The sequence below is a fragment of the Ascaphus truei genome, chromosome 11, assembly GCF_040206685.1.
Source record: "Ascaphus truei isolate aAscTru1 chromosome 11, aAscTru1.hap1, whole genome shotgun sequence".
Classification (NCBI taxonomy): Eukaryota; Metazoa; Chordata; class Amphibia; order Anura; family Ascaphidae; genus Ascaphus; species Ascaphus truei.
In genome coordinates this window covers 34,772,068-34,798,817 of record NC_134493.1, presented here as the reverse complement: position 1 = coordinate 34,798,817, position 26,750 = coordinate 34,772,068, and the positions used below count along the sequence as shown (strand labels likewise).

At 48.2% G+C, this 26,750-nt stretch overlaps 1 protein-coding gene across 3 annotated transcripts in view; it reads left to right on the top strand.

Annotated features, from left to right (window-relative positions):
* Positions 1-26,750, top strand: part of MAD1L1 (mitotic arrest deficient 1 like 1) — a 482,152-nt gene that overhangs the window by 182,664 nt on the left and 272,738 nt on the right. For all 3 annotated transcript variants that reach the window (XM_075565583.1, XM_075565584.1, XM_075565586.1), the window contains exon 12: positions 3,451-3,591. In XM_075565583.1, the coding sequence (XP_075421698.1) occupies positions 3,451-3,591 (141 nt within the window). The remainder of the gene's footprint in view (positions 1-3,450; positions 3,592-26,750) is intronic.

Genomic DNA, 26,750 nt, shown 5'->3' with positions numbered 1-26,750 from the left:
CACTTAATCCTCTAAGAAGAACACCTTCACTGCCAGTGTTTGCTGATCTTTCTAGAAGAGAATGGATTAAAACGTGCTTGGGATGATACTAAGTTAAATTCATTCTTGGGCCCTACTTATTATTCTGATTCTTAAAGACTTTAAAACGTAACCACGCTCCAAATAGTGCTATGAAAACACATTTCATTTCAGCAATAACTGCATAAGAAACCATATAACCAACAATGCGTTTTTATTATGGGATTATCAGTAAGGCTGATACATAAAGAGATCTAAATGTTAGTTATACGAAGTTGTGTAAAATACTTGTTGCTGGGGTCAAAAGGTGTTAGATTTGTCTTCCAGTATAAACTCTCATCCATTGTTTTGAAGTGGGCTTTTCTGTACCGGAGAATATTTTAGTCACATTCATTCAAATAGAGCGAAACTGGTCCCCATATACAGCGAAGACCTCTGCGAAGCATATTGTGTAGGGGCCATTCCCTGGGATAGATAGAGATCTCTCTCTCTCCCTCTCCCTCTTTCTTTCTCTTTCTCTCTCTGTCTTTCTCTCTCTCTCTCTCTCTCTCTCTCTCTCTCTCTCTCTCTCTCTCTCTCTCTCTCTCTCTCTCTCTCTCTCTCTCTCTCTCTCTCTCTCTTTCTCTTTCTCTTTCTCTTTCTCTTCTTTCTCTTTCTCTTTCTCTCTTTCTCTTTCTCTCTCTCTCTCTCTTGATATAGATCTCTTTCCCTCTCCTCTCTCCTGTAGCATCTATTATTTTTTACAGTAAATAAAGCCGAGTAAATTACTTATTCATCCAGTGTCTTTATTTTATTTACCTGAACCTAGAGTGTTTAATGGTCTCGGCGACAACAGTGTTTATTAATGTTAGTAGTTTTCCTTTTATATATTTTACAGTGGAGAATATCTTTCTCTAAAATCTTCTTGGAGCCTAAGTAGATATTTGCCATTTCTTTTCATGCACCCTCCACTTTTTTGTGGATTGTAAGGTTTCCTTACCCCTGTGTGTGGCTTGCAATGTGAAGCCAAGTTGTTGTTTTTTGTCAGTGTTGACAGTTGTGTTTTTTTTTTGTATTGCCAACCTGTAACATAGCTTCTCTTCTCTGCTGATTAAATCTGTTTCATGATCCCTCTTGACTGAAAAACTGATAAATGATGAAGCGACATCCACGAGGGATATGGAGCTGTAACAGGAGTGTTACCCTATGTTGGCAAAGTATAAACAAGTTTGATAATGTCACTTATCTGACACCTTCCTTACAGCTCATAGCACTGAAGTCATCGCTAGCGCACCACTGCTAGACATTGCAATACTTTTGGCAGTGTGGTTGTTGCCAACACATTTAAAATTCATCCTGCTCTATTGATGCAACAAAGCATATGCTTAAGAGTAACTGTTCCATTTGTCATTATGATAACTTTGTTGGACTGTACTGTACCTCCACGAGTCCAGTGTTCTGTTTAGGTTGTTGATAGGCTTTTTTCTAATGTTGGCATGCCTTTAGTTGCTTAAATAGGTGGCGTTTTTTCAAAGATTACATTGCAAAATCTTGTTTGGCATTTGGTGTGAGCGCACTGCAGATTAGAAGAATGCAGAAGATCTTGGTGGTTTTCCAGATCTGCAGCTTATAAAATGACACCTCGTAAGGCTAAGTGATACTAAAATGTTGGTAGGGCTCATTTGCTAAACAGGCCCTATGAATATCTTCTTTCTTTGCCAGGGCGGCATTCCGTAGTTATTCCCTGGAAGCTGTCCAGAGACCACCTGCGTTATGTCCTAATGCAGGGCATGACTTCAGGAGTATCTCATACAGTTTACTTCCGATTAATGACCCACAAGATCAGAGGCGAGTGCAAAGTTTCTTTTTTTAGTAAATATAGCTGACAAAATATAATGTAAAATAAGTCAATAAAAGGCTAAATATACATGCTAGCAGGTGGTCATATGTGCAAACTAAATGTAAGGGCATTAATAATCTCAGATCACGGCTGTTAGTGAGTACAAATGTTACTCATGAGGAGGAGGAGGAGGAGTTGTTGTAGTGTTTAACATTTTTTTTTGACTGCAGGCAAGGGCGTTGATGAGAGGATGCAGGAAGTGAAAGGTTTCATACATGAGCGAATGGGATAGGAATCCCAGACAATCCTGGCTGATTTATTTATAACAACATTTATATAGTGGCGTCCAGGGTGCATTATTAGTTAAACAATGGTGGGGTTCTATATGGAACATTGTTAATATGTCTTTGTGGTGGGCAGGGGTTTGAACATTATGGTCAGGTTATGGGTTAGATGCATTGAGAGCTTGGTTGGTGGGCAGGGGTTGAGGTCAAGTTTCTGGATTTTGTGTGTTGATATGATGATGGTGTCAATCTATTTTAAAAAAGGGGTTTATCACGGTCATCAGACAGTACAAAGTAGTTCAATAAAGAATTTTTATTTCAGACCGAGCCAGCAAGCACAGCACAAAACACACTATCAGCTATACTCCCTCAAAACGGGGCATACGTGGGAGAATCCTAGCTGGCTAGGAGCTGAGCGCCACAGCAAAGGCTTAAACATGGCTTGCTTCCTCTCACCGATGGGGTAGGGACCGTCCAGACCTCTCTGATGCATGTCGCGGCAGAGCACTTTCAAATCTCCCGCTGAAATTCCTGCTCGCCGGCAAAGCTACAGTCCCGTAGCACAATGCAAATTCAAACATCCTGCTTCCACGGGCTGTCCAAACCTCTTCCGGGTGTCTGCGGCACACCTTCGGAGCACACCGCGCGTAGATCGCATGCACGACAGGATTCAAGTGGAAAAAGTGAGCCTGATCAGCACTCCAGAGTTAATCTTCCTCTCTTGCCATAGGAAAGCATGGTAGAGGGGTTGGTGGCCAGTGAGAGCGCGACTTCAGCTCACGGAACTAGCAGGAAGCAAGGGCCCGCCTCCCTGGACCAATAATAAAGCATATACTTTTACATAGAATGCAAGTGGCATGTAAAAACAGGGTGGCCCAGGGGTCTGGTGGCCAGATGAGCCCTAGGGAAGGACGGCAGGGGCTAGGGACCGGGCTTAACCTTTATTTTAGCGGTCCTTTGGCCCCTTTGCCATCACAGGGTTGATGATGAAGGCATTGGCGGCGCAACAGGGCGCAGGGGGGTTTCATATTCTGGGAGAAAGCTTAAAGATTTTTGTTAAGAGGCCAAAAAATTAAATGTGGGAAAATACTGAAAAGTTGATGGATGCGTAGAACAACCACCTTGTGGAAGTAGCTATGGGAAATAGGGAAACAGAGTTAGAAACTACAACAGACAAAATAAGAGACCTATTAAAACAGTCAATCCAAATGGCCATTTTTAAAGCTCTATGGTTTGGGAGTTTGTATGAACAATGAGGAAGCCAATTCAGCCTTATTTACCATTAACCCCCCCTTCCCTGTTTTTTCTCTCTCATTGCGATCTGATCAGGAACGAGATGGGATGAGGGCAGTTCTGGATTCCTACGACGATGAGCTGACCCAGTCCGAGCATTCCCCACAACTGCACCGCCGCTTACGGGAGGCTGAAGAGATGTTGCAGAAGCTTCATGCCAACAATTCTGAGATGGAGGTAATTAATGACACACAATAATGATGTGGGTGTGTATTCGCACGGGGTTCTGTCTGTCAGGAATACCATGCTCTAAGAATCAGCGGACAATGTAATCCCGCTCTCGCCAGGTAGGATTATTCTTTATTCATTTCAACAATTTCACAATTGCAAATTAAGAAGTACAACCAATATATTGGAAATAGTATGAGGTTGTTACAAGGAGTACCACCATTTACCAATGAGCTTATTTTTGCAGCCAGTATTTTTATATATTGTTAACCAGAAACTATTTTTTCAACTCTGTCTTCAGAAATGTGCAAGATAATCTGTGGCATGTGCCTGTGCGGACGGAGTAGGTGTGGGTGGGCTTCGTGTGGGGGTGGGCTTTGTGTTTTGGAGGGTGAGGCAGGCTAGTGCTTTTTGTGGTGTTGGGGGGGAAGGTGTGAGGTGATGATTAAGAAAGAGGGTGAGTGCTGTGTGAGAAGGTGATGACTGGAGCGTTAAGTAAAAGGGCGAGGATTATGAGTGAGGTGGAATGCGTAGTAAGCGGATGGATGGATGTGCGCTTGTGAAAAGGAGGGTGGGTGTGCATGCGTGCAAACGAGGGTAAGAGTGAGTTCTGATTTTAAAAATCCTACATGGGTGCCACTGCTCAAATAGTTGAGAACCACAAATAAACGATGATAATAATAATAACCCCTGCTCTAGTCTGTCGGTCTTTCATGATTTGTAGTTGGGTATTTAAACCACCTGATTTGGGAGCCAATTGGATCATAGGGTCATTGAGATTTGAAAAGAAGTGCTTTGTTGTCATTAATACTGACTGTGTGATTAATGTGCACCTATGTATGTATGTTTCCGTTGTACTAAAAGGGACGAGTGCCAGTCTGAACGACCCCCTGGGATGTTGTGATCTTCCCCAAGTGTTACTGAACCATGAACAGTTTGTTTTGGCAGGGAGACTCTTTTGGTTTTCTTTTTTTACACAAACAACATCAACAGATTCACAGGGGCTTGGTTTCAGGTTTTCTGAACTTGACAGTCTGTTCTTCCCTCGTGTGTTCCTGACATCTCAGTGACAACCACGATGGGAGGAAGGAGAGAGCTATGAACACTGCCTATTATCTCTGTTTCAATGCTAGTAATTGAGCAGAATGCTGATTGAAAATAAAGGGTTTTTAAGGTTAGCTCCAGCTGCACGAAGGAGAAATCCCCATAAATATAACTGCATTAATAGCCGTTTTATTACAACACATTTGGCTCTATATGAAACATTAATGAAGAGGGATATGCTGCGAAGACACGCTGACACCTTCAATAGTTCCCTGCGTTTTCTATGTTAAGGAGTGATTTAGTATGGCTGAGAGCGCCATATGTACTCTAATCAGATAATTATGAGCTTGACAATTTTGGCACATCAAAGTCCATATGTTCAGGCTTTATTTGCCAGTAAGACCAAGGGCTAAATTGGAAACCTCGTAACTCAATGACCAACAATTCTCACCTTATCAGGAAGTAATAATTGTGCCTCCTATTCTGATAGTTCATGTTTGCACAGTTAATCAGAAGACCACACGGAGGAGCTTTTCCTTTGTGCAATATATTTTCATACTTCTTTCATAGTACTGCCGATTTATTTTAACTCTTCTTGAAGTATGCTGATTTTATTTAGATGTTTAGATGGGTATTAGTGCAAGATTGTGAGAACAGCTAGAGGCCGACAATGGGACTTTAGGCACGCCTGGCGTGGTTGTAAAAACAAACAGGCTTTTTAGACTTACTTTGATTTTCAAGTATAATCTTCCTCTGTCCGTAGACTACTTTCAGAGTCTTGTTTTTGACATGTGTTCTAGCACATGGACCTTCCTCTCTGCCCTGATATGGGACGTAGGAGAAATGTTCCCCTGCCAGATAATCCTAACCCCGAGTTCCGGTTTCACTGCTATGCTACCCGCAGACGTCAGAGAAGCAGCCACTGAGGAATAAGCAATGCCCAGGCTCCCTCGTGGCCTCACGCTGAGTGTTCTGCATGCATCAAGTGGCATGAACATTTTACGTAGCTTTCACTTTGTGCTGTCAATATGTGTCACTTTAACAGTGCTGCCTAGCTAAGCTGCTGTGCGCACTTACATTCCAAGTGGGTTATGACACCTTTCTGTTGCACTTCTCACTTGCCCGTTCCCAGTTGAGAATCTGTGTATGCTAAGGCATAATGTTTGATCTCATTTGACCCATTTTATATGGCCACAAACCTCCTAATAGGCAATGAAATGTAGTATACAGTGGAAGTCGTAAGTATTTTGGAATCAATGGGCATGCATTCAGAAATCACCTAACCCACGTAGTAAAATATATTTGCATTAATTTATCTAGTAATGGATTAATTACTTTAAAACGTTTTTTTATATGCCATTACTTTTTATATAAGTACGGTCACCAGTTTCAGGGCAACTGTGTGTGTGTGTACGTACGTGTGTGTACGTACGTGTGTGTACGTACGTGTGTGTACGTACGTGTGTGTACGTACGTGTGTGTACGTACGTGTGTGTACGTACGTGTGTGTACGTACGTGTGTGTACGTACGTGTGTGTACGTACGTGTGTGTACGTACGTGTGTGTACGTACGTGTGTGTACGTGTGTGTACGTGTGTGTACGTGTATACTATTTATACACTATTTATACCGGAGCAGACACGGAAACAGCATGTTGATTCATATATGTGAGATCCGAGGAATCAAAACATTTAAGATATCCAACCTTACTGGAGAACAGAAAGAAGTAGGTGGAGAGCTCGTTATGGAAGATTAGGAGGGACAAGTAATTTATATTATGCTAAGTGCCCACAAGGTGGCAGCAGACATTGGGTTTTTCTGTTGGAGGTGACTAATGTCTCTCCTGTGGGATATTACAACTACTTGCTCAAACCCGGTCATATTACATAACCTGTAAAGTTGTTGATAAAGACTGTTAGAGTGACTAATCATTAGCTTTGTACCAGCTTAAATCAATCAGATTCATCAATAAAAACCATCTTAAAAACCGGGATTATTTTTGTTACACTGGTGATGATTGCTACACACTTTAATGATCCTAACGTCTTCATTGCTTAATTGGATATAAGTAGATGTTATCCACACCGTATTCAGGGAGAACCTGATCTCTCGCTGTAATGGGAACAAACGGCAACATTTCATGTTATTTCCCATTGGCTTAGGCCCCAAGAGTTTGTAAGGCGACGTTGATGGAATTGTTAGCAATTTACAAGCCAAATATCTGCATCTCTTTCTGCTTTTAACTAAATGTTTTTATCAGTGTGTGGCACTGACCAGACACCTTTTTCCCCCGATTTGCACAAAGGACAAAAAGGGGCATTTGCATGGCTTTAGAAGGGGGTTTATCAGAGTAAAAAAAAAAAATAATAGCACGTCTTATTCTGCCATGTACCTCTTAAATATTTATAGATTGTTTTCTTTAGATTATTTTTATTTTATTGAAATGAAAACATACCACTTTGAAAACTGCTGATGCCGCCAGTCCCACCATGCCTTCTCGTTTTGCTTTTTAATTCCACTGTATACAGGTTTTCATCGCCCGGCGGACAGCAGAAGACAGAGAAAGGTAGAATCAGCACAATAAACTTGCTGAATCTGAATTTATTTTAGGGAGCTCTTCACATTGCCGAAGCTGGGTATAGTCGTTGTGCCCTGTTAAATGAAATGTGCTTCTCTTGGATAAGCCTTTACTTTCCCCCCCACCCCCCCATTTTTTTTAATTTCTTTTCAGAAAGAACGTGGTGTTTGCTTAGATTCCAAGGGGTCCTCCTCGTCTCCAACTTAAATGGAAAGTCCTTGGCAATGCATTTAGCTTGTGTTAGTCATGCAGGGATTTCTGTGCTCTGTATCTGAAGCTGCTAAACGTGCGTCTCAGAAAACCTTCAAATCTGCAGTGTGTATTTAACTACCCGTTTGTAGCCATGTTTTAGTTGAAACTAGCTGAGAGCCCCGGCGTTGCCCGGGATGTTTGTGGTGTGGGTGTGGCATTTGGGTGGGGAGTGGTCCACGCGGCCCATGTGCGGTGGTAGTGCTGCTGTGGCTGTACTGATGGTGATTGTATTGGTGTGCTGATTTGGGAGGGTTTGGTGCTGATGTGGGGGTGCGGATGTGGGTGTGCCGATGGGGGAGGTGCAAAGGTGGCGATGTGTGGGTGCTGATGGTGTTGATGGGGGCTGGGAATGGTGGGGAGCCGAGAATGCCAGTGTGCTGGGGGGGCATGGGATACCGGTGTGCTGATGTGGTGGTGCTGGGGTGTGTGTGTGTATACACGTGTGTGTGTATGTGTATGTGTATACACGTGTGTGTATACACGTGTGTGTGTGTATACACGTGTGTGTGTGTATACACGTGTGTGTGTGTATACACGTGTGTGTGTGTATACACGTGTGTGTGTGTATACACGTGTGTGTATACACGTGTGTGTGTATACACGTGTGTGTGTATACACGTGTGTGTGTGTATACACGTGTGTGTGTATACATTGTGTGTATGTATATATTGTGTGTGTGTATACGTGTGTGTGTATACACATGTGTGTATACACGTGTATACATGTTTGTGTGTGTGTATACATGTTTGTGTGTATACATTGTATGTGTGTGTGTGTGTATAAGTGTGTGTGTGTGTGTGTGTGTGTGTGTGTGTGTACACATGTTTGTGTGTGTATACACATGTGTGTGTGTATACACATGTGTGTGTATACACATGTGTGTGTATACACATGTGTGTGTATACACATGTGTGTGTATACACATGTGTGTGTGTACACGTGTGTGTGTACACATGTGTGTGTGTACACATGTGTGTGTGTACACATGTGTGTGTGTGTACACGTGTGTGTGTGTACACATGTGTGTGTGTGTACACGTGTGTGTGTGTGTACACGTGTGTGTGTGTACACATGTGTGTGTGTGTACACATGTGTGTGTGTGTGTGTACACGTGTGTGTGTGTGTGTGTACACGTGTGTGTGTGTGTACACATGTGTGTGTGTGTGTACACGTGTGTGTGTACACGTGTGTGTGTGTGTGTACACGTGTGTGTGTGTACACGTGTGTGTGTGTACACATGTGTGTGTGTGTACACGTGTGTGTGTGTGTGTACATGTGTGTGTGTGTGTGTACATGTGTGTGTGTGTGTACATGTGTGTGTGTGTGTGTACATGTGTGTGTGTGTGTACACGTGTGTGTGTGTACACGTGTGTGTGTGTGTACACATGTGTGTGTGTATACACGTGTGTGTGTATACACATGTGTGTGTGTGTATACACGTGTGTGTATACACGTGTGTGTATACACGTGTGTGTGTGTGTGTATACATGTGTGTGTGTGTGTATACATGTGTGTGTGTATACATGTGTGTGTGTGTATACATGTGTGTGTATACATGTGTGTGTGTGTATACATTATGTGTATGTATACCTGTGTGTATACGTGTGTGAGTGTATACGTGTGTGTGTGTATGTGTACATGTGTGTGTGTGTATGTCTCCACGTATGTGTTTGTATGTCTCCATGTGTGTGTGTGTATGTCTCCATGTGTGTGTGTACGTGTACATGTGTGTGAGTATACGTGTACATGTGTGTGTGTGTACGTGGTCTACGTGTACATGTGTGTGTGTGTACGTGTTGTGTGTGTGTGTACGTGTCTACGTGTACATGTGTGTGTGCGTGTCTACGTGTACATGTGTGTGTGTCTACGTGTACGTGCGTGTGTGTCTACGTGCGTGTGTGTGTACGTGTGTGTGTGTGTGTCTGTGTCCCTGTGTGTCCTTTGGCCCGTGACTCCGCCTCAGGGAAGGGGGGGGGTGGGGGGGGAGGGAGGTGGTGGGAAGGAGGGGGGTGGGGGGAAGGGGAGGTGGGGGGGAGGTGGTGGGAAGGGGGGGGTGGGGGGGAGGTGGTGGGAAGGGGGGGGGGGTGGGGGGGAGGTGGTGGGAAAGGGGGGGGGGTGCGGGGGAGGTGGTGGGAAGGGGGGGGAGGTGGTGGGAAGGGGGGGGTGCGGGGAGGTGGTGGGGAAGGGGGGGGAGGTGGTGGGAAGGGGGGGGAGGTGGTGGTAAGGGGGGGGGGAGGTGGTGGGGAAGGGGGGGGGTGGGGGGAGGTGGTGGGAAGGGGGGGGGGTGGGGGGAGGTGGTGGGAAGGGGGGGGGAGGTGGTGGGGAGTTGGGAAGGGGGGTGGGGGAGGTGGGAAAGGGGGGTGGAGGTGTGAGAGGTTGTAAGGGGGGAGTGAAGGGAAGGTGAAGGTGGGGGTGGAGGGGAGGTGAAGGGGGGGTGGAGGGAGGTGAAGGGGAGGTGAAGGGGGGGAGGTGAAGGGGGGGTGGAGGGGAGGTGAAGGGGGGGGTGGAGGGGAGGTGAAGGGGGGGGGGTGGAGGGGAGGTGAAGGGGGGGTGAAGGGGGGTGGAGGGAGGTGAAGGGGAGGTGAGGGGAGGTGAAGGGGAGGTGAAGGGGAGGTGAAGGGGGAGGTGGGGGGGGGTGAAGGGAGGTGAAGGGGGTGAAGGGGAGGTGAAGGGGGGTGAAGGGGAGCTGGGGGGGGGGGGTGAAGGGGAGGTGAGGGGGGGGTGAAGGGGAGGTGAAGGGGGTGGGGGGTGAAGGGAGGTGGGGGGGGGTGAAGGGGAGGTGGGGGGGGGAGGGGTGAAGGGGAGGTGGGGGGGGGTGAAGGGGAGGTGGGGGGGGGGTGAAGGGGAGGTGGGGGGGGGGTGAAGGGAGGTGGGGGGGGGGGTGAAGGGGAGGTGGGGGGGGGGGTGAAGGGGAGGTGGGGGGGGGGTGAAGGGGAGGTGGGGGGGGGGTGAAGGGGAGGTGGGGGGGGGTGAAGGGGAGGTGGGGGGGGGGTGAAGGGGAGGTGAAGGGGGGGGTGGAGGGGAGGTGAAGGGGAGGTGGGGGGGGGTGAAGGGGAGGTGGGGGGGGGTGAAGGGGAGGTGAAGGGGGGGGTGGGGGGGAGGTAAAGGGGAGGTGGGGGGGGAGGTGAAGGGGAGGTGGGGGGGGGGGTGAAGGGGAGGTGGGGGGGGGTGAAGGGGAGGTGGGGGGGAGTGAAGGGGGGTGAAGGGGGGTGAAGGGGGGTGAAGGGGGGTGTGAAGGGGAGGTGAAGGGGGGTGTGAAGGGGAGGTGGGGGGGGGTGTGAAGGGGAGGTGGGGGGGGGTGTGAAGGGGAGGTGGGGGGGGGGTGTGAAGGGGAGGTGGGGGGGGGTGTGAAGGGGAGGTGGGGGGGGGTGTGAAGGGGAGGTGGGGGGGGGGGTGTGAAGGGGAGGTGGGGGGGGGGTGTGAAGGGGAGGTGGGGGGGGGTGTGAAGGGGAGGTGGGGGGGGGGGTGAAGGGGAGGTGGGGGGGGGGTGAAGGGGAGGTGGGGGGGGGGGGTGAAGGGGAGGTGGGGGGGGGGTGAAGGGGAGGTGGGGGGGGGGGGTGAAGGGGAGGTGGGGGGGGGGGGTGAAGGGGAGGTGGGGGGGGGGGGTGAAGGGGAGGTGGGGGGGGGGTGAAGGGGAGGTGGGGGGGGGGGGGTGAAGGGGAGGTGGGGGGGGGGGGGTGAAGGGGAGGTGGGGGGGGGGGGTGAAGGGGAGGTGGGGGGGGGGGTGAAGGGGAGGTGGGGGGGGGGTGAAGGGGAGGTGGGGGGGGGGGGTGAAGGGGAGGTGGGGGGGGGGGGGGGGGTGAAGGGAGGTGGGGGGGGGGGGGGGGGTGAAGGGGAGTGGGGGGGGGGGGGGGGGGGGGGTGAAGGGGAGGTGGGGGGGGGGGGGGGGTGAAGGGGAGGTGGGGGGGGGGGGGGTGAAGGGGAGGTGGGGGGGGGGGGGTGAAGGGGAGGTGGGGGGGGGGGGTGAAGGGAGGTGGGGGGGGGGGGTGAAGGGGAGGTGGGGGGGGGGGTGAAGGGGAGGTGGGGGGGGGGTGAAGGGGAGGTGGGGGGGGGGGGTGAAGGGGAGGTGGGGGGGGGGGGTGAAGGGGAGGTGGGGGGGGGGGTGAAGGGGAGGTGGGGGGGGGTGTGAAGGGGAGGTGGAAGGGAAGGGAAGTGGAGTGAGGGGAGGTGAGGGTGGGTGAGGGGAGGTGAAGGGGGGTGTGGGGGGGTGTGGGGAGGTGAAGGGGGGTGTGGGGAGGTGAAGGGGGGTGTGGGGAGGTGAAGGGGGTGTGGGGAGGTGATTTGAAGGGGGGTGAGAGGGGGGGGGAGGTGATTTGAAGGGGGTGAGGGGAGGTGAAGGCCGCTCACTCACCCGTCCGGCCGCTCCCACGTGGAACTGAGGCGGGAGGCAGCTTGTTGTGGCCGCTCCCCCGCTGTGTCCCGGGCACTCGCTCCTCCGCTGACTGTAGCGGCGCCGGGGGGGGGTGGAGGCTGATTTCGGGGAGGAAGAGGCGGAGGCTCCGGCGGGTATGTGAGGGCCCCCCCCCCCCCGGGTTATACATGCTGCTAATGTACACCCCCCCCCCCCTACTGTGTGTGTGTGTGTCCGTGTGTCCGTGTGTCCGTGTGTCCGTGTGTCCGTGTGTCCGTGTGTCCGTGTGTCCGTGTGTCCGTGTGTGTGTGTATATCCCTGTGTGTGTGTTTTTGTCCCTGTGTGTCCTTTGGGCCGTCACTCCGCCTCAGGCCAATGAGAGGTGTGCGGGGGCGGCCCAAGGGACCAATGAGATTTCCCCTAGGGACACCGGACATCCAGCAGGCAGGCATGCATGCAGGCAGGCAGGCAAACATACAGTGCTTTCACTAATATAGTATAAGATAAGCAATAGCAAATACAAGCCTGATTTTAACTTATTAAATGATGACTAAAGCAACGGCTTCCAAAGCAACAGTCTAGCCCAGGGGCGGCCAGCTAGTCCTCAAGGGCCACCAACAGGTCAGGTTTCAGGATACCCCTGCTTCATCACAGTTGGCTCAATCAGTGGCCCAGTCTTTGATTGAGCCACCTGTGCTGAAGCTGTGATATCCTTAATACCTGGTCAGTTGGTGGCCCTTGAGGACTAGAGTTGGCCACCACTGGTCTAGCCACTCTTCAGCAGTGATTTGGGTTAATGAGAACGCAGTATACAGCAAATGAAAAAAATCCCTTGTGAGCACATTCCCATGCAGTGGGATGAAATTCCTAGGTTCCATATCTCTGGATAAGCACAGTTTGTTAAATGGTAATAGTTGCCACGCTTAACGTTTTCTTTTTGTCATCTAATCTCTCTACAAGCAGATGCTTGGCCCACGATAATATTGACATGTACAGCTCAACCCCGTTATAACGCGATCCGTTACAACGCGAATCCACTTATAACGCGATGCAAGCGTGGCTCCCAATTTTCATATTTCTGAATTATTGGTATCTTAAATACGTTATTGTACAATGCATTCAATTGTACATTATTTATAACGCAATCTGCTTATAGCGCAATGTGATTCTTTGGACCCCAAGCACAGCGTTATAAGGGGGTTGAGCTGTACCTGTATTGTTTAGCTGATGTGTGTAAAAAGGCCCCATGATCCTGTTCCCAAGTGGTACGGTAGACATAACACTTTTGTTCACCCCATCTCCTGTTTTAAAATGTTTGAGTTTTTTGGTTCGATTTGTAACAACTGGAGTTTCTCTTTTTTGAAAAGCTCTTAAGTATAGGATAATACTTGTAACCTGCATCAAGTTGTAGTGAAGATATCCTGACTTTGCATTATTCACTTTATTACATACATACTGATGTGTGCATGTGTTTATATGTATAGGTCTGTATGTATGTATGTACAGTATGTGTGTGTGTGTATATACACACACATACACACACACACACACACACACACACACACACACACACACACACACAACGAAAGAATGCCTGCATCAGACCCAATAATAAGGTGGTACCAAAATCAGTCAATGTAAATCAGGCCTGTCCAACTCCAGTCCTCGAGGGCCGCAAACAGGCTAGGTTTTCAGGATATCCCTACTTCAGCACAGCTGGCTCAATTAGTGGCTAAGTCATACTGAGCCACTAATTGAGACAGCTGTGCTGAAGAAGGGATATCCTGAAAAACTGGCCTGTTTGCGACCCTCGAGGACTGGAGTTGGACAGGCCTGATGTAAACTATAAATATCAAGCTACTGACGGTGCTTGGGACAAAATAATATAAACAACTAGAGAGAAAGTATCCCACAGTAGCACTCTGGTATACCAAAATAATCACATTTAATATCACATCATCACATGCATTTTTTAAACAGTCAAGTACCCTCTCTTCACAAAAATATCTGAGTTGAATCTACTACATAAGGTAAGCCTTCAAACTGAAAAAAAGGCGAGTAAGATGTTTAAATCCCTAATATATCATAACCAGAGGGATTAAAGCATATAGAGGTAGTCCACGTTATCCAACGTTTCACTTTACAACAAAGGGCATATCCAACGCTTTACAATGCAACCCTAAGGGCCAGAATGCGTTATCCAACGCCTGAATGCGTTATCTAACGCTCACCGCCACCAATTAACATGGGACTCACTTTACAACGGTTTCACCATCCAACGCTACTTCCAGAACGGATTCTGGAAGATAACCGAGAACCGCCTGTAACCAGCCTTATACCTCCAAGACCGGCCAGTCTAACAAAGCTAATGATGGAATAAAACAAACCCACAGTGTGCAGTAGGCATGAAAGATATCAACCACAGAAAAAATTGATAAGGAATAATAACTACACTCATGAGAAAAATATATTTGTTATGCTGAAGCAGCAGAAAAGCAGCAAAAATAGCATGTGAACATGACTGGAAGTCACACAGATCAGATAGTCCCTTCATACCACATGGGTATGTATGATAGAATAGTCCCAGATAACATGGAAAATATCTTTGATAGAACATGGCCGTGTAAGTATTATTATATTTACAACCCGCCCCCCACCTTTGGAACTACTGTCAATATTCATCACCATTATTATTGTATATGTCTTTCTAATCCCATGCTCCCCCATTGTTTGTTTGTTCCCTTGATATCTTTCATGCCTACTGCACATTTTGGGTTTGTCTTATTCCATCATTAACTTTGTTAGACTGGCCGGTCTTGGAGGTATAAGGCTGATTACATGCCTTATTCCCTCTGGTTATGATATATTAGGGATTTAAACATCTTATTCACCTTTTTTTCAGTTTAAAGGATTACCTTATGTATTAGTCAACTCAGATATTTTTGTGATGTGAGGGTACATGGTGACTGTTTAAAAAATGTATGTGATGTTGTGATAATAATAAATTTGAATGTTTTGGTATACCAGAGTGCTATTATGGGATACTTTCTCTCTAGTTGTGTATATGTATGTACTGTATTTATCTATATCTATAATCTCTCCCTCTCTCCTCTCATTTTTTTAAAAATTCATATTCAGGGGTTGCAGCTCCTTTGTCAGGGGCAGTGATAGCCCAACTTGCTGAAGGGGCTGCAACCCCCAAAAGTTGTGCTTTCTTTATAAAAAAATAAAGGAAAATGTTTAATGTTCTTGTGACTATATTATATTTATTACAGAGTGCAACTAACGATACGTTTTTGCCTACATATGCATGTTACTGTGACTGCACCCTTATAGCTAATAATACGACTGGAAAAGATTCAATTCCTAAAATATAAAACTTTGCAAAGTCTGTGACTTGAATCGAACTGTTGTTTTATGAAACATGTTTAAATGGCCAGAACACAGCATTGATTGCTAAGCTAATGAAAACAGTTCATATCATGCAGCTTCTATGTTCAGGTATTGGTGCACAATCCTAGCATTTTCCCCCTCTGTCAGACTTGGTTCAAAGACGCCTTCAAGATCAAACTTTATAAGAGAGCGGGAAGAGTGTATTTCCCTGGAGCCCAGTGTCTGTGGGGGCTGGCAGTGGGAAATAATGAACTTGCTTTCCCATTTATTACAAGTCCTGACCACATTCTATTGGAATTCTGTGTTCTGATCTCTTCTTTACGTGCGTAAAACATACATGATAAACCCTGCTTAATTGCGCCATGTATCATTTATCCTGTAATGGGCAGTTTTAGGTCACACACAACTGTTTTACAGGTAGTCCTTGCTATCCAACATTTCACTTGACACAGAATGGCATATCCAACGCTTTACAATGCAACCCTGTGGGGCGTTTTCTGACGCCGGAATGCGGTATCAGACGCCTGAATGCGTTATCCAACGCTCACTGCCACTGATTAACATGGGACTCACTTTACAACGGTTTCACTATACAGCGCTGCTTCCAGAGCGGATTCCGTTGGCTAACCGAGGACTGCCTGTATATTTTATAACTGTGTGTGTGTGTGTGTGTGTGTGTGTGTGTGTGTGTATATATATATATACATATATGCTCCTTTAACATTCATTTGTAATAAACAACCTGGTGCATTGTTCCATGATGGGTATGTTCAGGGGTGGCTAACTCCAGACCTCAAGCAGGTCAGGCTTTCAGGATATCGCCACTTCAGCACAGGTGGCTCAATCAGTGGTTCAGTTGTTGACTGAGCCACCTGTGCTGAAACAGGGATATCCTGAAGACCTGATGGTGTCCCTTGAGGACTGGAGTTGGCCACCCCTGGGTTAGTTGAAACACATCTGAAGAGATCTGTGCTGAGAGACACACATCTTGTATACTCTTTCTTTAGTCCCATATTCCCCAGTAGGACTATGGTTTAGGTCTTCGGTGTTGAAAGTTCAGTACAATCTAGACCAAGCTAAAAGTTCCTACACCTTGCCCCATCCACTGCGTATTGTCCCTAAAACCTCTCTTGCATACAGATACCTCTAGCAGTGCTTAAGAAATATGATTTCCTTTAGAGTTAAACTGCTCATTTATTTTGCCAGTAGTGACGCTGCATGCAGCATGTACAAGCAAAAGTAATCTCCTCCCACAAGAGCTTACACTCTAATAATGCTGCCTGGAACCTATGGAGATAAAGCGAGTAATCAAGGATATGGCAACTTGGTAACAAGTCCTCCAGAAGTGAAGGGGTAAAAAACCATAACGGTATAATTGGTCTTGGATAATGTGAGAAAATGCTTGTTAAATTACTGTACTAGAAGTGTTTTTTGCAAGTCGCACAAATTGCTCCCATGGAGCATTTTTCACCATGTATACACATATATATATATATATTTTTAGTTGCCTCATTTACGCTCCAAGTTATGCAAAATTCTGCCATCATATGTGTTAAATTACTGAGCTTGATTTAGAAGTCAAATTATTTAGGCAGTTACCAAATGCATGGAAGGCCTACACATGCTTAGTTATTAAACCCTGCAAAACCACCTAAGGTGGACACGCATATGAAAAGTTACTCTAAAACTAAATGTTATCTGCCATGGTAACATTTTCATGGAGTAGTTTTTTTTTTTTTTCATCTCACGGACATTTTATTCCAAGTTTAAAAAAATAAATAAATTCTTACTCCACATGAGTAATTCTACTAATAGCCCATATGGACTTAGTTCAATGTTGGGATACCTTTCAGTATGCCGCAAATTTAATGTAGTAAATATTTGTTATGCTGTAGAAATGACAAAATACCGGTCTTCTGTTTTACTGGGAGAGACCTAGCAAAGACAAATTGAGCGCTGAGGGGGACAGAGTGGGTACAACGTGGGATGCAAATGACTGTCAGTGAAAATAGAAGACAAAGTTTAAGGTCCCAGGTGTAGCAGTCTGCAGTCACCACCCTTCACCTACCACTCCTCATGTAGATGGGTGAATGTTGTGTGGGGGAGGTTGTAGATGGTCAAATGGGTGGGATGTATAGGAGTAATTGTTGGGGGGAGGATGTAGATGGGCGAATGCTGGGGGGGACGGATGGATGTTGATGGGCGAATGTTGGGAGAGAGATGTAGATGGGTGAATGCTAGGGGAGAGGGATGCTGAGGAGCGAATGCTGGGGAGGTGGGGGGGGATAGAGGAGTGAATGCTGGGAGGGATGTAGAGGAACGAATGCTGGGGGGGAGGGATGTGGAGGAGCGAATTCTGGGGGGGAGGCTGTAGAGGAGCGAATGCTGGGGGTGGAGGGATGTAGAGAAGACTGGTGGGGGTGGAGGGATGTAAATTGATGAATGCTGGGGAGGAGGGATGTAGATGGATGAATGCTGGGAGGAGGGATGTAGAGGAGCGAATGTTGGGGGGAGGGATTTATTTGGAGAATGCTGTGGGGGGAGGATGTAGATGGGCGAATGCTGTGGCGGAGGATGTAGATGGGCGAATGCTGTGGCGGAGGATGTAGATGGGCGAATGCTGGGGCGGAGGATGTAGAAGGGCGAATGCTGTGGGGGGAGGATGTAGATGGGCGAATGCTGTGGGGGGAGTATGTAGATGGGCGAATGCTGTGGGGGGGAGGATGTAGATGGGCGAATGCTGTGGGGGGGAGGATGTAGATGGGCGAATGCTGTGGGGGGAGGATGTAGATGGGCGAATGCTGTGGGGGGGAGGATGTAGATGGGCGAATGCTGGGGCGGAGGATGTAGAAGGGCGAATGCTGTGGGGGGGAGGATGTAGAGGGGCGAATGCTGTGGGGGGAGGATGTAGATGGGCGAATGCTGTGGGGGGGAGGATGTAGATGGGCGAATGCTCTGGAGGGGAGGATGTAGAAGGGCGAATGCTGTGGGGGGGAGGATGTAGATGGGCGAATGCTGTGGGTGGGAGGATGTAGAAGGGTGAATGCTGTGGGGGGAGGTTGTAGATGGGCGAATGCTGTGGGGGTGAGGATGTAGAAGGGCGAATGCTGTGGGGGGGAGGATGTAGATGGGCGAATGCTGTGGGGGGAGGTTGTAGATGGGCTAATGCTGTGGGGGGAGGATGTAGATGGGCGAATGCTGTGGGGGGAGGTTGTAGATGGGCGAATGCTGTGGGGGGGAGAATGTAGATGGGCGAATGCTGTGGGGGGGAGGATGTAGATGGGCGAATGCTGTGGGGGGAGGGTTGTAGATGGGCGAATGCTGTGGGGGGAGGATGTAGAAGGGCGAATGCTGTGGGGGGGAGGATGTAGATGGGCGAATGCTGTGGGGGGGAGGATGTAGATGGGCGAATGCTGTGGGGGGGAGGATGTAGATGGGCGAATGCTGTGGGGGGAGGTTGTAGATGGGCGAATGCTGTGGGGGGAGGTTGTAGATGGGCGAATGCTGTGGGGGGAGGTTGTAGATGGGCGAATGCTGTGGGGGGGAGGATGTAGATGGGCGAATGCTGTGGGGGGGGAGGTTGTAGATGGGCGAATGCTGTGGGGGGAGGTTGTAGATGGGCGAATGCTGTGGGGGGGAGGATGTAGATGGGCGAATGCTGTGGGGGGGGAGAGGTTGTAGATGGGCGAATGCTGTGGGTGGGATGAAAAGAGTAAATGCTGGGTGGGAAGGGATGTAGATGGACAAATGCTGGGGGGGAGGGATGTATTTGGAGAATGCTGGGGGGGGGGAGGATGTAGATGGACGAATGCTGGGCTGACGGGTGGGATGTAGAGGAGTCAATGTTGGGGGGAGGATGTCGATGGGTGAATGTTGGGGAGGAGGGATGCTGAGGAGCGAATGCTGGGGGGGAGAGGAATGTAGAGGAGCGAATGCTGGGGAGGAGGATGTAGGGGAGCGAATGCCGGGGGGAGAGGATACAGAGGAGCGAATGCTGGGGGGAGGATGCAGAGGAGTGAATGCTGGGGGGGGAGGGATGTAGAGGAGCGAATGCTGGGGGGGGGAGGGATGTAGAGGAGCGAATGTTGGGGGGGAGGATGCAGAGGAGCGAATGCTGGGGGGGAGGATGCAGAGGAGCGAATGCTGGAGGGGAGGATGTAGAGGAGCAAATGCTGGGGGGGAGGTTGTAGATGGGCGAATGCTGTGGGTGGGATGAAAAGAGTAAATGCTGGGTGGGAAGGGATGTAGATGGACAAATGCTGGGGGGGAGGGATGTATTTGGAGAATGCTGGGGGGAGGGATGTATTTGAAGAATGCTGGGGGGGGAGGATGTAAATGGACGAATGCTGGGCTGACGGGTGGGATGTAGAGGAGTCAATGTTGGGGGGAGGATGTCGATGGGTGAATGTTGGGGAGGAGGGATGCTGAGGAGCGAATGCTGGGGGGGAGAGGAATGTAGAGGAGCGAATGCTGGGGAGGAGGATGTAGGGGAGCGAATGCCGGGGGGAGAGGATACAGAGGAGCGAATGCTGGGGGGAGGATGCAGAGGAGTGAATGCTGGGGGGGGGAGGGATGTAGAGGAGCGAATGCTGGGGGGGGAGGGATGTAGAGGAGCGAATGCTGGGGGGGAGGATGCAGAGGAGCGAATGCTGGGGGGGAGGATGCAGAGGAGCGAATGCTGGAGGGGAGGATGTAGAGGAGCGAATGCTGGGGGGGAGGGATGTAGATGGGGAATGCTGGGGGGGGAGGATGTAGAGGAGCGAATGCTGGGGGGGGGGGGGGGGAGGATGCAGAGGAGCGAATGCTGGGGGGGAGGATGCAGAGGAGCGAATGCTGGGGGGGAGGGATGCAGAGGAGCGAATGCTGGGGGGGAGGGATGCAGAGGAGCGAATGCTGGGGGGGAGGGATGTAGAGGAGCGAATGCTGGGGGGGAGGATGCAGAGGAGCGAATGCTGGGGGGGAGGATGTAGAGGAGCGAATGCTGGGGGGGAGGATGCAGAGGAGCGAATGCTGTCGGGGAGGATGCAGAGGAGCGAATGCTGGGGGGGAGGGATGCAGAGGAGCGAATGCTGGGGGGGGGGGGGGGATGTAGAGGAGTGAATGCTGGGGAGGAGGATGCAGAGGAGCGAATGCTGGGGGGGAGGATGCAGAGGAACGAATGCTGGTGGGGGGGATGTAGAGGAGCAAATGCTGGGGGGGGAGGGATGTAGAGGAGCGAATGCTGGGAGAAGGGGATGTACAGTAGAGGAGCGAATGCTGGGGAGGAGGGATGTAGATGGGCGAATGTTGTGTGGGGGAGGTTGTAGATGGTCAAATGGGTGGGATGTATAGGAGTGATTGTTGGGGGGAGGATGTAGGTGGGCGAATGCTAGGGGGAGGGATGCTGAGGAGCGAATGCTAGGGAGGGATGTAGAGGAACGAATGCTGGGGGGAGGGATGTAGAGGAATGCATGCTGGGGGGGAGGGATTTAGAGGAATGCATGCTGGGGGGGATGTGGAGGAGCGAATGCTGGGGGGGAGGCTGTAGAGGAGTGAATGCTGGGTGGAGGGATGTAGAGAAGAGAATGCTGGGGAGGAGGGATGCAGATGGATGAATGCTGGGGGGAGGGCTGTAGAGGAGCGAATGTTGGAGGGATGTAGATGGAGAATGCTGGGGGGGGGGGAGGATGTTGATGGACGAATGCTGTGGGGGAGGGATGTAGAGGAGGGAATGCTGGGGGGGAGGGTGCAGAGGAGGGAATGCTGGGGGGAGGATGCAGAGGAGCGAATGCTGGGGGGGAGGATGCAGAGGAGCGAATGCTGGGGGGGAGGATGCAGAGGAGCGAATGCTGGGAGAAGGGGATGTACAGTAGAGGAGCGAGTGTTGTGTGGGGGAGATTGTAGATGGTCAAATGGGTGGGATGTATAGGAGTGATTGTTGGGGGGAGGATGTAGATGGGCGAATGCTGGGGGGGAAGGATGAATGTTGGAGGGGAGAGATGTAGATGGGTGAATGCTAGGGGGGAGGGATGCTGGGGAGCGAATGCTGGGGAGGGGGGGGGGTAGAGGAGTGAATGCTGGGAGGGATGTAGAGGAACGAATGCTGGGGGGAGGGATGTAGAGGAGTGAATGCTGGGAGGGATGTGGAGGAGCGAATGCTGGGGGGAGGAGGATGTAGAGGAGCGAATTCTGGAGGGGAGGCTGTACAGGAGCGAATGCTGGGGGGGAGGGATGTACAGAAGAGAATGCTGGGGAGGAGGGATGTAGATGGGTGAATGCTGGGGGAGGGCTGTAGAGGAGCGAATGTTGGGGGGGGAGGATCTAGAAGGGCGAATGCTGTCGGGGGCAGGTTGTAGATGGGCGAATGTTGAGGGTGGGATGAAAGGAGTAAATGCTGGGTGGGAAGGGATGTAGATGGTCAAATGCTGGGCTGACCCAGGGTGGGATGTAGAGGAGTGAATGTTGGGGGGAGGATGTAGATGGGCGGATGCTGGGTGGGACGGATGGATGCTGAGGAGCGAATGCGGGGGGGAAGGATGTAGATGGATGAATGCTGGGGGGGAGGGATGTAGATGGACGAATACTAGGGGGAGGGATATAGAAGAGCGAATGCTGGGGGGGGAGGAATGTAGAGGGCGAATGCTGGGGGGAGGGATGTAGATGGACGGATGCTTGGGGGGGGAATATAGAAGAGCGAATGCTGGGTTGGGGGGATGTAGAAGAGCGAATGCTGGGGGGGGGGAAGGGGATGTAGAGGAGTCAATCTTGGGGGGAGGGATGTAGAAATGTAAAGTGTTGCATCGAATGACACCCAAATAGGCTTTGTTCATTTGTTCACCCACTTTTTTCAGATAGCCTTAGCTGTGTTTTTGGCCCTTCTGGCATTGAAAGGGTTAGAGGCAATGTGCCAATTTAGCCCCCAGCAGAACTGGGTCCATTAAGGACTTTAAAATTACTTAATTTTCCCATTTTCTCTGCAGACAGCACAGTGCTGGAAAGGTCTGTTTAACCAGTGAGTTATTTCACTTTAAAACTGCAGAAACAAGGCTATGAAAACATTTTCATGTGCAAATATTAGTTTTAGATTTGTGCGACTGTTGAGAAGAATAATGTATGCGTTGGAAACGTTTCCTTTTATGCCCTGGTCCTATTTTCTCTTTCTCTCCGATACTAGCGTTTCTCTTCACTCCCACGTCCAATCGGCTAACTCTAGTTACCTCTTTTCCAGTTCATAAAACACTTTACAATTCAGATGTGTAAAGAAACCCTAAAAGGGAAATAACCCCCCTCCCTCCCCCCCAGATAATCAGATTTCTCTGGCATGGTCTCCGTCAGTGGTTAATTTGCACACACATGCCTATCATGTAAAACAGTGTTCCACGTAGGTTTCAGTCTTGTCATTCTATTAGTTATGTTTCTTCTGTAGCTCTTCGCACTTACTGCTTTTTTATTGTCGGTTTTGTTTTGTTTTTGATTGAGGTGATTTTTCAGACACACATGCAGCATGATACCCAATTTATTCCTGTAACATTAAGGTTGTTTTAACCCTTTTGTTACTAGCTTGCATTGGATTGGTTTGTAATGTGTTTCAAGCCATACATATACAAATATGCATACATATACCTAAATACCTCTGGTTGGGGCGACCCCGTTCTTTACTCCGTAACATAACTGCCACTTTGTAAGGGCTTGGAAGAGGAACTTTTGTAAAGAAGATTTCCAAATCTATACCACTGACTTGTTGCAGGATCTGTTATCAGGGAGAAAGTAGAAAAATTATGCACGAGTTCGCATTATATGTATCCTATATATAAAGGCTGATGTCCATCTTACCCAGAACATTGAATGTGATGAGCTTTTGTATTTCTGTCTGCTTTATACCATTATATTATTTAATATGCTACTATATATTGCTCCGGTCGGGTTTTGCTCCCCTGAATCTTGCTATCCCCATATGGCAAAACAAACACTTCCATTTCCTCTATCCCCATATGGTCCTGAGGAAGTATTACACTAGATTTGGAAAATGCTGCACACCAATAAAAATATAATAAACAAAAAATACATCTACCGGTGCTCCTGGTCCAGGAATCTCGGCATAATATCCCAAGGGGTGTAAATTAATTTAGGAGGCAGGGCACTGTGGATTTCTATAAAGCTATTTATTGCCAAAGGATTGACGTTTCGACCTCACAGGGCCTTTTTCAAAATGAAAGGCATATGCCTAAATTCTTTTACACCCCTGAAGAAGTATTGCCACTGGCTTGTTGATGCTGGCAATCCGTTATTAATTGGAGGTCCTTAAATGTTTATAATAATAATTGGCAAAGCCCTTAAATGATTAAAAATAATTGGTTCTCGAACAGGTTTTTTTTCTGTTGGAACTCTGTGGGTTTGATGCTGTAAAACCCCCTCCCTCCCCCCCAAAACACCCTCCCTCCCCCCCAAAACACCCTCCCTCCCTCCCCCCCAAAACCCCCATAAAGGAATGTACAAAGACTACAGGAAGATAGGCTATCTGATTGAAATGTGAAATGCATCTACAGAAAGGAATGTGCTTCCAGAGATCATAACAACCACAAAGACATGTAAAAGTGGCCTCAATGCAATGGTTTCTGGAATTCTTTGTCGTCTCCTGCTTTCTGAAGAATCTGCAGTCCCTTTCATTAGTTACTGCCACTTGCACTTAATCAACTGACTGACTTAGGTGCACAAGTGATTGAGATTTATTACTAATTAGGCAAGCAGCCTTCTAAAGAGTTTGTTTGTTTTTACCATCACACGGATGTCTCTCTGCTTTCAAAAATCTAAATGCTGAAATGTCATAAAAATAAATACGTTGCTATAATATATTCCCCTTGAGAGCTCTTGTTTTGTATGTTTTGAAGTTGGAAATGGATAAACCTGCTGTTAAATTATCTTCACCGTATTCTGCAACAAAATGCTGACATTTACATCTCTGTTGAAAGTCGTCCTTGGAGTTATTTTTCAATCCATTTAGGGAACCCATATGACCATTTGTGTTCCTTGGGACACCTGTTAATCATTTGCAGAGAGGGCTAGTAAAGTCTCTCGTTTTTAGCATAGTTTATGGTAGGTTTTCAGAGAAGCGCTTTATACGCACCATCATACATTAATACGAGCCGGTACAACTGATTGAAAGCCGGAATATGAATCGGAGAAGCTTACTCCGCTAATCTTTGTATGGAGAAGGAATGGCTTATTGGTAACAGCACAGGCATTGGGGTGTGAGACCATTGTTCACAGCCTGATCCTTGACTTTGGGGAAAATTATTATTCTTTTGAACCTTTGGTATCAAAACTAGGTTGTTAACTCTTTGGAACGGGGACCCAGGCCGGCACAATACTATGTACGGTACTTATGAAAATGTTTATAGCGTGGCTGCAGGGGTTCTCAACCCCAGTCCTCAAGACATCCTAGCTTCAGCACAGGTGGCTCAATCGAAGACTGGGCCACTGATTGAGCCACCTGTGCTGAAGCAGGGTGATTGAGCCACTTGTGCTGAAAGGATATCCTGAAAACATGACCTGTTGGGGGGGGGGGGGGGGGGTCCTGAGTTACTGTATGGTACACATAATGCAGCTGTAGCATATTACTGGCAGCAGAGAGATTTGCCTTAGACCAATTTCCTTAGTAAGCCACTACAAAACAAACAGGCATTAAGAAATGGAAAAGTAATTATTTCAGAAACGTTGTACAAAGAAGCTAATGGGAGATCAGGACGCGCTGGCCCTGCGTCTGCCCTTTTCCCGTATTATTTGCCGAAGCCAATGTATGGGTTCATTAAAACAGAAACCATTTACATGATTGGAAGCGGATATATAGTTCTCCTTGCCTGAATGGGAACAGCAGCTTTAGCTATCTGGTTGCCTGCTAGCAGTCAATTGTAATGTTTTTACCCAGTAAAAGTAAGGAAGTATAAGTACAATATTGATCAAAATGTTATGTTTACACTTTGGAAGAATCAATGCAAGGTTTGAATGTGGACGGAATAACTTGTACTTGTCTGAGCCCTTCCACAGTCTCATGTTTTATTTTGATAAGAATTATGTTGTGTGAGATATTTTATCACGTTCCATTGAACTTTGCATTGATTCTACTGGCACATGGAAATGACTTTGATATTCCCTTTGATCTCTGTGCTTCTATTCCTCTGTCACGGGTGATATTCTAAGATGGTAAAGATGTCCCAACCCTGATAATTACCCTGAACCATAGTATAATGATGCTGAGAATCTTTATACCCTAAACCTAAAGTAATCAAAACACAGATGAGGCAAGCATGTCCCTATGCAGTTTTCTTTTATTTTGCTGTGTGGAAGGTTTGTATGTTTCCATCACTGGTTGGTGCTGTAGCTCAGCTGAGTGATTGGCTAAGCCAGGGGTTCTCAACTCCAGTCTTCAAAGGCCGCCAACCAGTCAGGTTTTAAGGATATCCCAGCTTCAGCACAGGTGGCTCACAGTGGCTCAGTGGAAGATTGAGCCTCTGAATGACCTGTGCTTCTCAGTTGGTCGGAGCTATTAGAAACAGTATGGTTGATGCATCTGTTCTCCACATACATTTGAAGGCTTTTATTTTGCTTGAGACATTATTGACCTGAACTGATCAATTGCATTTAAACATTCTAAATGCTTTAAGCATCTTTGCTCTGTGTTTTTGACCCTCTATGTCCCTTCAGCATATAAAGAAGCCTAACAGTTTGAGTAGACTGTCAGCTATGTTGTGATATTTTGCTTAATATTTTGCTTTTTGCAAGAAGCAGGAGCAAATCTGAATGAATTATATATAAGGCATCGGATACAGTAAGGCGCGCACGGCGTCGCACACGCCTGCTGCAGAGGAGAGCCGAGGCCTCAGGATCTGGAGGAGGAGACGCGATGGGGAGGCGTGCCCGTGAGCGGTTCGCCCTCATTGGCTGAAGCGCTCACATGACCCAGCCGTCGAGCAACATAATCAAATTATTTTGTTACGCGAAAAATCGGCCGCACCGTTGCCCACGCGCACTCTATGGCAGGCCTCATTGAGGCATGGCCATTTGTTTATGTTGCACGTGCGGTTGCGCTAAGCATGGATGTGGCCTAACATTAAATATGGGGTACTTAAAAGAGCAGTTCCGTCCTGGTAATTTTTTTTTATCCCCCCATTTCTTTACAGGGTTCTAACCGTTGGGATCCCCCTTAACCCAACACCACTATTTTTAGCTCTGTGGGTCACCTGGTTCCCAAGATACTTACTGGTGAAGTTACTGGGTTTTAAATCTCCCTCGGAAGACAACATGGCTGTTAAGTCTAGGGCCAATGGGTAGCTGAAACATCATCGGCTATGGCTTCTTACTGGATGGCTATTTAAAGCCCCTTTAAAAACAAGGAAACTTGTAAAAATAAAAAATAAAAAACTTTACCAGTAAGTATCTCAAACTAGTAAGGGGTTAACAGCCTTAATGAGAACTGGGTGGGATCACTACTGTATTGCCCCTCCCCATTATGTGATGTATGATAACTGCAGATGGGATTTCCACTCTCTTACAGGTCTTGTGACCAGTGATGTC